The sequence below is a fragment of the Rhinichthys klamathensis genome, unplaced genomic scaffold (genome assembly GCF_029890125.1).
Source record: "Rhinichthys klamathensis goyatoka isolate OS25496 unplaced genomic scaffold, OSU_Roscu_1.1 h1tg000206l_1, whole genome shotgun sequence".
Lineage (NCBI taxonomy): Eukaryota > Metazoa > Chordata > Actinopteri > Cypriniformes > Leuciscidae > Rhinichthys > Rhinichthys klamathensis.
Window position 1 is genome coordinate 1873868 of NW_026606731.1, and position 16002 is coordinate 1889869.

At 38.3% G+C, this 16002-nt stretch overlaps 1 protein-coding gene across 1 annotated transcript in view; it reads left to right on the plus strand.

Moving 5' to 3' along the window:
- The window catches only part of grik4 (glutamate receptor, ionotropic, kainate 4), a 424662-nt gene that overhangs the window by 390117 nt on the left and 18543 nt on the right, over positions 1-16002 (plus strand). Inside the window, exon 14 of the mRNA XM_056263373.1 lies at positions 5869-5982. Coding sequence (XP_056119348.1) covers positions 5869-5982 — 114 coding nt within the window. The remainder of the gene's footprint in view (positions 1-5868; positions 5983-16002) is intronic.

Consider the following 16002-nt stretch of genomic DNA (forward strand, 5'->3'; position numbering starts at 1 on the left):
CAACCCCAACCCACGTGAGCGCCAAGTCTGAGGAGGAGGTGGCAAAGGAAACAACTATCTCCAATATTTTGAATTTGGACTGCAGTACCATTTCAACAGCTAGCTGTAAAAATTACATACAGTACTGCGCCTATAACGTATTTTAATGATTAAGAATAAATACATCTTAAGGTGATTTACTGTTATTTCTAATCTGGCAATGTATACAATACACATAAAAAGATGCTTCAGCCGGTTGAATGGCTTGCTGAGAAACCGGGATAAATCATTATTGCCACTTTGTTTGTCCTAGTGGCTTGTCATATTTTACCTCGGGAACCAGAATCACCACAAGATTTTAAAAGGTTCCCCTACTCCAAAATCCCAGTTTAACCCTTGGATATACTGTCACCTGAAACAGGCATTTCCATTGAATTACAAAAATTACATTTAAAGTTTTGCTGTTTATGATACATAGAATGAAACAATCTGCTTCCTCTTGTTTTTATCCTGGAATTATTCATTCTCAAATGCTCATTTCAATAATTCAAGGAAGCCTTAAAGCCAGACTAAAAATTGTTTTACTTGCATCCAAACAGGTGATGCAGATTAACCAACAATAATCATGTTTATGCCTCCAACAGTTACAGTTCCCTCGTCCTAATGAATTTCAATTAGCCCATCTGATCCCATAACAGACACACATAGATGTGTTTAAAAAGACTCGGTGAAGCGGGAAAGTATAAATCCTATTCTGACAGCTACTAACATCCCGTTGATGAGATGGAAATCGTGCATGCTGCAAATTCTGTTTAGCTACGAACGCTTGCCCTTTTCGGCGGAAATGTTATTTGTTTAAAAACAGTTGCAGCTGCCTTTACGGCATGCTGCTGATTTATTTGTCCGTTTTTTGGCAGGCACCGCAGGGAGCAATGTAAATTTTTGGAAATGAACAAAAAGGCCACGGTGATATTCATATATTTCCAGGGGAGAGGGTCATAAACCAGAGCACTTGTCTGCAGCCTAAGTTCTCGCTACAAAAACGAGAACGCTTTGAGAAGTTATCTGTCTTAATTCCACAAGCTAATGGAGGGCAAAGCCATTAGGGAAATAAAGAAAGAAGTGCCTAATCTTATTATTGTCTCAATTTGTTCTCTCAAAGTATGCTCCATACAGCTGACCTTGAGAGTGTCCAATGAGTATAATTGTATGCTATAGTGTCTGTAGACAGTAGAGGGTGATGGGGGGCAACCGAAGGAGATGAAGCGTTACCCCGTTCTGACAGGATGCTCTTTACCTCTTTGGTTCTCATGAGGGACTTTTTGTAATGCTTTATCTTGTTATTTATTACATAAAACATGGGTGTAAGTTTCAGTAAGTATTTTTACTTGTTTACTGTACTAAAGTTTTTTTTTTTTTAAGTATCTGTACTTATTTTGGGAAACTTTTACTTTTTCTTCACTACATTCCAAAGCATAATATCGTACATTTTACTCCACTACATTCCATAAAAACATATTGTTCCTCCTTGCTATTTACAACTGAAGAAATCTCCACCCCCTCTGAGACACAAGCGATGTCTGATTCGTGAACCTGAACCTGATTAATTTGGTTCACAAAACACACTGAACGATTAATTTGTGAATCGGACTGATCCAATTGCTGCTGTTCTCGAGTCAACAACTCACTGATTCAATGATCCGGTCAAAATGAGCCAAGAAACTAAATATCGTCAGAGCTTGAATGTGTGCATGACACTAATGCGGAATTTTAGTATTGATTATTGTAAATGAAAATCATATTTAGGTCACGACTGTCAGTTATTTGTGAAGTAAATCTGCGGTAAAAGGGGGACCTGTTTAAGCCCATTGTAATGCTTGAATGTGGACATGTCCGCATTTGTATGTGACCGTCTGTATGGTGATTTTAGGTAAAATAATCTGAATTAATATCCATCAATCTTACCCGCTGCTGTAGAAGTTTCAAATGATATATAACGATATGTTTGCATAGCGTTGATCTAAAAATGTGAACACATTCTTGCCCCAATGTGAAGTCTGTACATTGTATTGTATTTGTAGCCACATATTTAGCTAGAAAATGTATTTTCTCATTTTTAAAATACTATATGGTATATTATTTCACTATTTCACGTTCATAATATACTTATTTTAGTATATTTAAGATTAACGTTTTGATATAATACCCTGTTTTAGTAATAATATATATAAAGTTGGCTTATTTGCAAATCAATACTATTAAATGTCTCCACTTATCTTATTAGTGCTGAGTAATGACTAGTCTGACTAGTGCTGGCTGTAATAAATAATAAACATGGTTCATCGATATATTTACAATTCTTAAGAACATTAAAAATCGAGTACTTTTGAACTCAAGTCAAATTGAAAAAGGACTGGAGTACTTATACTTTAACTGGAGAAATATTTTATTAGGTATCTGTACTTTTACTCAAGTACTTGATTTGTGTAAATCCACTGTTAGATTTGCATACGAAAATGCATCAAAGTCTGAATGTAACAGAAACAGTGAATGTGTCATGCATTTCATTTGTAATATGAACATTTTATTTCCCTTGTGAAATTAAATGAACTGTATACAAGTGACTTTCACATTTAAAATAATTCATGATAATTTAAAATAATTCATTTTTAAAAGGTATAAAAAACAAGTGTTATATAATTAAATTAATTAATTAAGTAGAATAATCGAACTCCAGTGTATTTTGGGACATTTTAATTCTATGTATAATATAAATACTCGCCTAACACATACCTATATAAATACAGTAATTTCACGGTGTAAGCAAAAATATAGTAAATCTTTAGTTTTATTTTAAAATGGTTATGTATGTAAATGGTATGAAAACCCAACCTACACAAAGTACATCTGTGAATAAGTATAATATATTTGACATCTACAGTTATGTTGGATTTAATGTAGGATAATTATTACCATATTCCCTTTTACATCTGAGCATTATTATAGAATTCAAAGAGTCCTATGTAAATATGATAATAATGTGAATATGGTACAAAATATATAAATCTGACACTCAAAGTCTTCAATTATATGTAGTAACATTTATTTGGTATGCTAATTTAGCCAGCTTGTCTGTTTACATGCTAACTGTAAGTAAAAAAAATTTGACTTGACTATGTGCATCTTAAGATATACATAGTGTTATATAATTTAACATTTTGTTTGATTTATGTATTCTGCAGGTTATTTATTTATAATCAGCACAACTAATTGAATAACTCTGCTAATATATATTCCCTTCCATGTGGTTCAAATTTGAATGAAGGATGGGATTTTGCACAAAAGCAGCTCACTTTCTGCCTGAAATATGGACTCTTAATCCCAAAGGGGTCATGGTGGTCTTGCTTTATAATGTTCTGGAAACTCTTGTAAAACTAAAAGCAGTGCAGTAATACACAAAGGTGGCAAAGGAGCCGAGCTGTCAGGCTTTTCTAGCGCGTCAGATGAAGAATACGAAAAGGGAATTTGAAATGCCACACTGGGAACTTAAGTCAATGTTTTATTCAGTAGTGATAGAGTTGACATTGCCGCCTTCTCTCATTTTTTGGGGGCATCACTTTTTGATTGAGTCAAAGCTGAAGGGGAGGATGGAGCGCAGGAGTAATATCATACTGCATTATTTATTATTTAGAGTCTCTGTCTCATAATTTTCCTCTCTGTGCAGTCCAGTCATCAATATTAATACGTAACGAGATGTCAAATATTTGAGCGGCAGTTATTGTCCTTGTTTCTGTTACGAACGACATCTGTTTGAGGGATCTCTGTTCAGCGGGGACCGCGTAATTTCCTTGTTTGTGTGTCAGCGTGATGTTTTGTTGTGTGAAGTGAAGTGTGCATGAGTTTGTGAAGAGCTGTGGGCCACAGCTGAACTATGGAGAGCACTTGAAGATTAGTGCATCTGCAAGCTGTTATTGTAGAAAGAATCTTCAGGGAACGTGCAAGAGTGTGTCTTCCCACGCCATAATCACTTTTGCTACAGTGAACGTGAAGTACATGATGAGATAACTGGCTTTATAATCAGGTGAGAGGAAGTAGACCGCTGCAGTGTTATTGTAGTGAACTAAAGCTAAAACCATAAAATACTTGTTACTTGAAATAAATTGCTCGATGATCTCAATGATACTAAAATAACACTGGACTGTTGTCAGTTTTTTTTTCTTTCCTCTGCTTTACTTGTGTGCTGAAAGATCTGCGCAAGCAACAGATGCGATCGCCATCGCGCTAATGGCTGATAAATCTCACGCTTCTCAGATCTCGAATCACGTGTCTAACATTCCTAATTTGGCTTTTGGGTTAACAAGCCTCTCCTGCCACTTTCAAGGTTTCAGGCTTGAGGCTAAAACATCACATTATAACCTGGTATCTGTTCTCCGGAGATTCTCTCTCATTTAAAGCAGAGCTCCAATATCCCATCATTCCTCCTCCTGGAGAGGACAAAGAGCAGTGGAGGGTAAGAGTGTGTCCCGCAGGACCGAAAAATTTCTTGCAGATGCAGTTTTCAGTGTTGTTTGATTAGTGGGATCCGGCCACAGCATCATGCCCGGCAGCACTGGATGCTCTGTCAAGTGATTTGTCACGACAGTCTACCCGGTTTCTGTGTTCATGTTCCATCACACACACACACAACTCAGCTTTGCCCTTCAGTATTCCCCAAAATACAGGTATTTGGACTGCAAACAGTTGTTACCAGCTGTATAAAGACAGGTCATGGCAGCTTAAGGTGGTTAAGCTGGTTTGTTGCTGGTTTGACCTGCTCTATTCAACTTAATTAAGATGGGCTACTGTCACTGTCACCAGCTAGTCACCACCTCCTCACTACATTTCCCATCATCCTCCCTGGCCCTCACTTGCATGCACTTCCCAATCACAGAGATCGCTGTCACCTGTCACCAATCTTCACTGATCATCATCCAGCACTATATAACTCTTCCCACTGCAGTTCACCATTGTCTGGTCTTGTTGTTCCCTCAAAGAACACTTACCTACCAGTAACCTACCAGTAACAGTACAATTTGCCTTCAGTCATCTGCCTCAATCTCCATTTCAGAACCTGCAACAGATAAGACCATTACTCATCCAGATATCCATCCTGAACACTATATTCATCAGTTACTCACCTCCTTCCATCGTTGCGATCACATACTTCTGCAAATAAACCTGTTGATTACTTTACCTGTGTGAATCCTTCTGTTTCATGACAGTTACAGGGTTGTCATTCAGGTCCTCATACTGGATATATTATTAAGCTTTGATATTTTGATAAATTATTTCGTGTTCAACAGGGGAAATCGGTGACAGTATGCTTTTTTATTTATTTTAGAAATAACATTTAATTAATAATTAAATTAATAATTAAACATTTAATCATATAATTAAATTAGAATTATAACATTTCTAAACATTATAATAATTATATTTAACAATTAAATATATTCATATTTTGAATTAGCCTTTGTTTTAATATTTTCAGTTTTCATATTAATTTTAGTTGGGGGATTTTTGTCACTTTTTATTTTAATTTCAGTTTTAGTAATTTTAGCACTTCACCTAAAAATTATTTTATTTCAGTTAAATTTAAAATTTTACCTAATTTTCTATATTTTTTTTCAGCTTTATTTCAATTAACTTTTTTTTTTTTTTTTTTTTTTTTTTTTTGTTAACAATAACACTGTTGATAAATATGTTTAAAATTCTCTTGGTATAAGTATCTGAGGGGCCAGATGCCCCCTTACTTGAACCAAACCAATGTAATCTGAATTGTATTCTTATTTTATTTTTATGTACTAGAAATGCACTGACAGCTGCAAATTATTTTTCATGTGTTTTTAGAAGGCTGACTTGGCTGTGGCCGCCCTGACCATCACGGCTGAGAGGGAGAAGGTCATTGATTTCTCCAAACCCTTCATGACTCTGGGAATCAGCATCATGTACCGAGTACACATAGTAAGTTCCTCCTCCATCCACTACTTCCCTGACCTCGCAGCATTAAAGATCAACAATCGGCATCCTCTAATGGCCTGCGAGGGAGCGCGTGGGAAATAAATAGAGAAATACTTTGGGGCAGAGAGCTCTGAGCGTTAGCCTTGCTGTAGCAGATGGTGTGCTGTGGTCTGAAAAGCTGATAAATGTAGTGCTTTCCTTCCCAATTTCAGATTCTCCTTATTGTGACTTGTATCTAATTCACACCAATAACACTCTGAGCTCTTGCACACAGCAACACTGAAAATCCAATAGCTCTTTTATTTTTAAAGGCCTGTGCGCCATTAATCAAAGCCCCTCCCCAAACCCAAGGTGACATGCTGATCTCTCTGTTGGCTAAGTGCCGGATGAAGCCGCTCTGTGCAGCGTGCGCAAACATTAATGTGGTTTCCCAATAGGGCATTTATACACACACACACACACACCATCACACCCCTCCCCCCGGTTCTGCTCGTGCTGCTAATAGTTGCTCCTGTCTGTGTCTTAATGGTTGAGAACAGTTTTGGGAATCAATAACACCAGGTGTTCTGTTAACTTAGAAAGAGCACCTCTGTAGCATTATTTTATTCTTTGCCAATTTATAAAACTCAGTTAAAGGCAGGGTATGCAGTTTGTTTCTAAAACACTTTTCCCCAAATTTGTTTAAACTGTCTTTATATACCAATACATATCTAAAATGTAAGTACTCTCAAAAGGAGAGTATAAAAATCGAGTGTCTGCAGTCCTCTCAGGACTGTCACTCTCCCTCGCTACCATGGCTACCACCCCTGCTGCTACAGGAGCTGCCCACATGCGCGCACCCAGTTGACTCGCTCATTTCGAAAGAGGAGAGGCACGTACCGGCCGGAAGCTAGGAACTCTCACAATTATGGCAGAGAAAGAGCAGTCAAAATTCCCAGTACCACCTGTACCTGCATATACAGTCAGCGCAGGCAAACAAGGCAAAAAACGGTGATGTCACTCCATGCACTGCGCTCCTCTCCGCTCGGCGCTGGTAAACGCGTCCTCCAGCTGAGCGGTCGGCATCACACGTTCATGTTTTTGGGGGCGTGTCTTTGGAAGGAGGCCAGAAGGGAGGGGGTGGGAGTTTCTCTGTTGGATACTTTCAAAATCCAGCAGTTTTCTGCTAGTTTCTCAAACCTACCTACCCTGCCTTTAAAGTTAATCTGTGAAAATATGACTAATTTAATTACACTTTTAAATGAGATCTTTAGCAAATCTCAAAATAAATATCCATTTTACTCTAAAATTTAAAGTCACTTATCAGGGGCTCCGTAACAAGTACTTTTTTAGCACTTAATTATATTTTCAGATGTAACAAGGTGGTTTTTAGACACAAGATGAACTGCAGTACAAACTTGAGTACCAAGCTTCAGAGGACAAACCATATGATTCCGATGTTATTTCCAGGAACTATTTCAATTCTACTGGGTGTAGGCAGTAAATTCTAGATAGGAAGGCTGTTCCAGAACCAACAAAGGATGTTGATCCAGGAACATCTCCTATTTGAGAAAATTACATTGTGCTCTACATTGAGCTCAGATCTTTAAAGGTGAAGTATGTTTTTCAGTGTTAAAATTCTTTAACTTCCAGCAATAAATTATTAATGCATAGGTTGATATTCCCTGAAAACTGTAAGCACTTCACGTTTAAATGCTAAGCTACAACTAACCTAGCGAGATGGCTGAGAAAGTAAAAAAGGGAGAGTTGATTGAGAAAGGCACTGAGAGTCTCCAAGACTGTCAGGCAGAGAGAATAGTGACAGAAGACATAAGAGGAGTGTTAAATGAGTTCACACAGGTAAAGAGGATAAAAGGCTGTTGTACTGTGTAGAGCTGTTCTCAGGCTGGAAAGCCTTCAGCGCTCTCTGTTCTGTCTGTCTGTCTCTCCCTGGCCCTTTCTGCTCTGGTCTGACTCAGAATAAGGCCCCCTAAAAGTTTTACTGTGGGGGAGTGGCTGAAAAGGTGGATTGTGATCTCACTACATGGAAGAATGCTGGGCTCATGAACAGGCCCAGTTCTTGGCAGCTATAGAAGGCTGGGCTGGCAGATATCAATAGGCAATTGTTGTTGTTTTTGGGGTAGGTTGGGGGGTGGGGGGGTATATCTAGTGTATAGATATTTATGTCTATACACTATATAGATTAGATAGATTGATTATTTATAAGTATGTTGTGTAGGGCCTCCAATACAGCATCAATTCGTCTTGGGAAGTACTTTACAGTGGCTAGAGGTATTTTGAGCCATTCCTCTTCCAGAACAGTGGCAGTGTCACTATGTGATTCTGATGGAGGAAAACATTTTCTGACTTGTTAGCAATGTTGGGCAGTAGTGTCGCTACAAGTAGTGACGCTACTAGTTTAACTACATTTCTCTGTAGCGTGGTGGTAGTTTCGCTGTTTTCTGAATCAAATAGCTTTTCAGTAGCGAAGCTCTTTTTTGATCAAGTAGTGCGGTAGCGTCCACACACTACACACAAGCTACATTTTCCCAAGCATTTCTAAAGTTCAAGCTCAAATCGGAAATACAACTGCTAAGTATCACTGATCCTGAAAAAGTGACGATGACTTCTTCATGTTTTTTACGGCTGTTGGCAACCATAGGACTATATTTCATTCCTGCGATGCGGAAAACACGGACAGAATCGCGGAATCCAGGCATAAAAACGGAATTTACTGTATAACCAGGAAATTCACGGAATTGTCATATCTTGGATAAAATCGCGATATAGACTAGTGTATGTGAATATTCGCATAAAATGTATTTAAATAGGAATCATGCATGTTCTGCGTGTCTCTGAATGAACCATTTAATGATGTTTCATTTACCACAACACTCAAACACACACTGAGGCACGCATGACGCTCGCGATGTTTTCAGCCTATATGAGGACATTAATCCATGAACTTTACACAGCCGCTCCGAGAGTCACTTCAGCAGCATTTCAGCTTGATTTGAGAAAAACTATCGTCATATCATAAAAACACACAGAGACAAAGGTCTACACAGCAACCCGTCAAAATAAAAGGTTGGTTTAACCTTTGAAGAAAGTTTTGCTTAAATCATCACATTTTAAATCATTGGGGGGGGCCCTTAGAAGTCACCGAGCTCAAGTCAAAAGTCCGTCTCCGTCTCTCCGTCTTGACAGAACCGGGCTAATATGGTCATACTTCCTGGTTCTAGTAAGAACTCTACCTGCTGCGTTTTGGACCAGCTGTAGTTTGTTTATTATGCGTGCAGGGCAACCACCCATAACAGCATTACAATAATCTAGCCTTGAGGTCATGAACGCATGAAAGAGTACACCCAGGTTCCTAACCGACGACGAAGACTTGACAGAGCAGCCATCAATTGTTGGACAGTATTCTAGGTTAGTACGTGTGGAGGTTTTTGGTCCAATCATTAGAAACTCTGTTTTTTCAGAATTAAGTGATAGGAAATTACTAGTCATCCAAATTTTTAGATCAGCTATGCATTCCGTTAGTTTCTTAAATTGGCAGCAAGTTTCATCGGGGCGTGAAGAGATATAGAGCTGAGTATCATCGGCATAACAGTGAAAACGAATCCCATGCTTCCTAATGATATCTTCCAAGGGTAGCATATACAGAGTGAACAGCAACAGTCCTAGTACTGAGCCTTGTGGTACTCCATACTGAACTTGTGATCGGTAAGACATTTCTTCATTTACTGCTACAAACTGATAACGGTCAGATAAGTATGTTTTAAACCATGCTAATGCAATTCCACTAATGCCAACATAATTTTTGAGTCTATTTAAAAGAATGTTGTGGTCAATGGTATCAAATGCAGCACTAAGATCAAGTAACACTAATAGAGAGATACAACCATGATCGGATGATAAGAGCAAATCATTTGTAACTCTAATGAGAGCAGTCTCAGTACTATGGTACTGGAAATCCTCGCAGATACCATTTCTTTCTAAAAAGGAACATAGTTGTGAGGATACTGCTTTTTCTAGTATCTTTGACAAAAAGGGTAGATTTGAGATCGGCCTGTAATTGACTAATTCTCTAGGATCAAGTTGTGTTTTTTTTATAAGAGGTTTAATAATAGCCAGCTTAAAAGTATATCTATATCCTAGTGACAAAGATGAATTAATGATATTAAGAAGAGGATCTATGACCTCTGGAAGCATTTCTTTCAGTAGCTTAGTCGGTATATTCGTTATCTACATGTATATTAAAATCACCAACAATTAGGACTTTATCTGCAGCCAGTACTAACTACGATAAAAAATCAGCAAATTCTTTGATAAAGTCTGTATGGTGCCCTGGTGCCCTGTATACAGTAGCTAGCACAAATGTCAAGCGCGATTTATCATTTACACTACATAGTGTTACATTAAGCACCAACACTTAAAAATAATTATATTTGAAACTAGACTTCTCAGTAATTCTGAAGATAATACTATAGATTACAGCAATACCACCCCCTTTTCCTTTCAGATGTGGCTCATTTTTATAACAGTAATCTTGGGGGGTGGACTCATTTAAAGTAATGTAATTGTCTGGTTTTACCCAGGTTTCTACACGTCTAGGTTATAATCTGTAATCATATCATTAACAATAAGTGCTTTTGAAGTAAGGGATCGAATATTCAGCAACCCGAGGTTTATCATTTGTTCATCTATATTATATCTATTTTTTATTTGTTGAACATCGATTCAATTTTTACCCTTAAATGGGTTTGGGAGTTTTTTGTATTTCCTAATTTGGGGAACAGACACAGTCTCTATATGATTATATCTAGGTGAAAGAGTCTCTGTGTGATGGGATTTATCTGACCTCAGTGACGTGAGACAGCTAGCAGACGGTTGGTTTAGCCAGTCTGTCTGCTTCCTGACCTGAGCCCCAATACATGTTTGAGCTCTAAGACTATGTGCCATATCACTAGAGAGAAGAGCGGCACCATCCCAGGAGGGATGAATACCATCTCTTTTCAACAGGTCCGGTCTGCCCCAAAAACTTTTCCAATTGTCTATGAACCCTATATTATTTAGCAAACACCACTTAGACAGCCAGCCATTGAGTGAGGACAGTCTGCTAAGTATATCATCACTCCGGCTAACAGGAAGGGGCCCAGAGCAAATTACAGTGACTGACATCGTACTTGCGAGTTCACACACCTCTTTAATGTTAATTTTAGTTATCTCCGACTGGCGAAGTCGAACATCATTAGTGCCGACGTGAATAATAATCTTAGAGAATTTAAGATTAGCATTAGCCAGCACTTTTAAATTTGCTTTGATGTCAGGCGCTCTGGCTCCCGGCAAACATGTGACTATGGTGGCTGGTGGCTCTATTTTCACATTCCGTGTAATAGAATCACCAATAACTAGGGCACATTCAGCAGGATTCTCAGTAGGTGTTTCACTGAGTGGGGAGAACCTGTTTAATGTTGTAATCGGAACGGAAGAGCGGTGTTTTGTCCCACGACTACAGCGTCTCATGGTCACCCAGTTGCCCTGTTGCACTGGCTCTACAGCCGGAACCGAACAATGTACAGAGTTCACTAAGCTTGTCGCATCCAAAGCAGTATCTAAAACCCTTGCATTCATAATTTCCTCGATTAAAGTTTCCTCACTGCTGACAGAGAAGGCTATACTAGACATGTGACACGAAGTGCAAGTGACAATAACAGGAGTAGACATTACTCACTGTGTTTGTTGACTGATCCTTCTCACCACAGTTGTTTGATGGACTTGTAAAAGGCGTGAGCGCGCACGAGACGGCAAGCACGGATGGCAGGTTAACAGGCTAGCGAGATACTAGTGTGTTGTGGTAGCGATAACAATTTAGATAAAAGCTAGCGATGTCAGATTAATCTGATTGGCAATATTTGACAATATCTAATATATGTTGATTAGTAAGTTATATTTGTTATACACTGCTGTGTCAGCCCACAACTGACACAGCAGTGATGGTGGACTCCGAGAACAATACACATTTCACATGGTCTACAGCCCAAGATTTGCACTATTGTTACCCAACGAAACTGACATTTTGTATTGGCATGAGTGACCAAAGGTTTGTCTATAGCAGCCCGACCATGAATATTGACACTGTGAAGCTCCCGACAAACAGTTTTGGTGGAAATAGGCGAGTCGAGGTGTGTATTTAATTCTGCAGTGAGTTGGGCAGCTGTGGTTTTGGGTTTTTTGGATACAACCCAGATTAATACCTGGACATTACTTTCAGACAGCTTCCTCTTGTGTCTACAGTTACTCCTGTTGGATGTGCCACAACATAGTTTGTTTTACTCTCACTTTCCCTTTCCCTTTGCGTAAATGGGTGGAGTGTTTCAATTAACGACGGAAGGAAGTTCGATATAGGGAAGTGTGTCGTACCTGGAAAAGACGTGTCATCCGTTTGTTTGCATGCGAGGTTTGCCAGTTGTGAGAGTGATGGATTATTGTGGAAAGACGGCCGCTTGTCAATCTGATGCTTCCTGTGTTTGATGTCTGGTGTGTCGCGAAGTTCGACTGAAGTGTTGCACTTCTAGACCGACTGTTTTTGAGCTGTTCTGAAGACAAGTCAAAGCTGCTCATCCGCCTATCTTGGTGTCTGACGATGACCCGCGATACTCTCTAGCTGCCTTCATACCTGCAAACTTGGTCAGTACCTCTGTGCCGCCATTACACACTACTACACGGGCACCCACTCGCATACCTTTCACATTCGCACATTCTGTGTGCTTAGTGTTTTTTCGTAATTGTTGCTGCCCATTAAAACTGTTGTTTGATGTTGTTGATTTACAACGAAATGAATGAAATGTTTATCAAATGTTTACTTTTTTCTCTTTTCTTTTTTATGGACAATTTGTGAATGAATGTGGACACGAATCTGCAAACTTGTATTAGCGTGACGCGTTTTCTGCACGGATTTAAAAGACAGAGTTGATCTACTACTGCTAGTGTTGAACTTTATTTTTATTGTTTTTTTCTTTCCATTTCTTTTCTCCTTTTTTAAAGGATTTTGTGTTGTTGTTATTATTATGAACATTATATTATTGAAGAATAAATATCCCTTGTGAACTGAATTTTTCTGGGATTATTACTGTGATTTATTGTGTAACAGGTGGTTACTTTTTGCTATCCTGGGTTAATTTAAATTTTGACAGGTTTAATCCTGTCTGACGGCCAAAGTTTTTCTTTAAAATAATTGATTTATGTTAGGGCGGCCAACACCGTTACATAGTTTGTCCTACCTGGTTGTATGCCGACATTACCCTGGATACCGTGACTCTCAGCACAAAGACTTGCTGTCCTGGTCACAGATGAGCCAGCGAGACGCGCACTAAAATTTTGTCCTCTTTTTGTCCTCCCATTATGTTGTGTGGATTGCAATATTTTATGCACAGGTGGGCTATTGCTCTGCTAATTCAACCTTCACACTCTGCTCTTACTGATGGAATTTAAGCAGACCACGAATATATGCGTGAAACATCCAACATCATAATGGGCCAGTGTTTCAGTTTCATTGTCCAACCCGAGTTGACTAAAGTTCCGGTGCTCCTGCCCAGAATAATCTCTTCTCACTCATCCATACCCCACAGCCATGGCCCTCTCAATATTTGGATGCTTGTGCGTGCACTTGTTTAGGTTTAATCCACTTACTATTGATCCAGCAGGCTTTGATTTCTACAAGGACCCCCATAGCTTATTTCAAACTTTAAATGAAATCCTCAGCTTGATCAATAGCAATGGCAAATGGAATAAAATGTGGCCTTCGGCCCTGTTTTAATTACATGTTTGGAGGTACAGTGGGTTCTCCATCGCAGCGTGTAATTGGACGCAGTGGTAGACATGAACGTATGGAACGTGCCGTTTTGTTTGTGTATAAAAATATGAGTGCAGCGAAGAGTTTGAATAAACACACAAATGCATTCAAATTTAAATGTGATGCATGCAGGGAGGGAGAGAGACTAGGTGTGGTTGAGGATGAAATAACTAATTCGTGCAACAAGTTAATTAGATGGTACAGTTAGCACTGGCAAGATCATCCGCTGCCCCAAAGGAGCAGCACTCCCATTGTGTGCATTATGAGATGAAGGATATCCATGTGTGTATATGGAGGGGAGGGGGGGGGGGGGCCTTCTTAGCGCCACTAAGAAGAGTCATAACATAAAGAAGTCAATGCACTTTTTTTCACTGAAGCATTCCAGCTATGACAAGACCATGTTCCCACTGGCCACGTTTTTCAAGTTGTGAGCGGCTGTGAAGAACCTCTGTGCCTCTACGGCATTGAGCCCTCTTGGCTCACGACTGAGCGTTTGTCTTGCAGCAGTTCGCTTGGTTTCATGACGTACTTTATAGATATAAAATAATGCATCTGGCTGTTTCCAGCTATGTGTGTTTACAATCCGCCACGGTTGCATAGTTCTGCTTAAAATGAGTCTACAGCAGGACGATTTTTAAATCTGGACATTTTCAGTGACAGATGATGAAATATTGTGAATGTTACCGCACAGAGCGTCTTTCAGCGGAATTCAATGGAACATTAAGTTTTCAAATCTTTTCAGCCCAAGTCGATCTGACAGTGGCTGGTAAACATGCACTGACAGTATATCACTGTTTCTCTTCCTGTAGCAGACGCTTCACTAAAGCAAACAGCAAATCACAGAAGAGACTATTTAAGAGTTAATGATCAGGACACCACACTCTGGTGTGTGGGACAGAAAAGAGAGACCTGATGAACCCGTATATAACCATTTTTACATGTTTTTATTAAATGCATGTTTAATCACCATTTTATGGAAGTCCATTTCTGTCTCAGAGTAAATCCTTGTATCTCACAATGTAACTTTCTTATTTCTTACAGTGTAACTTTTGACTGAATATCTTTGACTTTGTCCTAATTTGTGACCTTATTATAGTTGTAACATCTTACAATTAAACTCACATTTTCTGACTTTGTATCTGTATATTTCATTGTAATTGTATCTTTATATTTCATAATGTGACTGTGTTTTTCATAATTCATAATTTGATTTTATATCTTACAGTTGCCACTTTATTTCTTTATGTGACTTATTTTAAGCTTTATCTCACAATGACCTGTTTTAATTTTACTTTGTGGCAGAAACAAGCTTCCATACTATTTTGTGTCATTGTTTCTTGGAAATTTATTTCGTTTAGTATTTGATATTGACTTTGACACCATATACTTGAGCTGATCATGTTCTCCAGCATGGTTTGAAAAAGATCCAAAGAGCATTTTGTGCTCTTACCATCTTACCATCATTTCTTCTTATTATCAATGTTAAACAGTTGTGCTGCTTAATATTTTTGTGGATACCATGATGATTTGTTTCAGGATTCTTAAATGAATACAAAGTTCAAAAGAACATTTATTTAAAAGAGAAATGTTTGTCCTCATCAAGTCTTTACAGTCATGTTTGATTAATTCAAAGCATCTTTGCTGAAAGAAATTTCTTTCAGATAAAAATGTCTGACCCCAAACTTTTGAATGGTAATGTATTTGATCTTGAAGTTCAGAATCTCAAATAGTGTTTTTTTGTTTTACACCCTTTCAAAATCCTAAAATGGCAAAATTACAAAATCAAATGAGGTGTTAAACAAAAGTAAAATCAATTTGCAGTCATTGAATGGTGAAATGTAATTATCATTAAAGTATGAAACATCACCGATGAATGAAACGCCGCTAATGAGAAAGCCAGCAGTGGTTTTATTTATTATTCAGGAAGTGAATGCCCTACATTTGTAAAATGAAAAAAATAATAATAATTAGAAAATTCAAACTCAAGATCAATCACGTTACCGCCAAAAGGCATGTTTAATTGTTTTAATAAACTGACAGCTTTAAAAAGGAGAGAGAAGTAATCTCTCTTCCCATGAACAACTCTCTGTGCTGAACATTGTTACCAGAAGCCGTGATAAGTACAAATGCTGAATATCTTAGGAGCAAAATGGTAAGAAGACCACACATGTAATAACAGCTCTGCA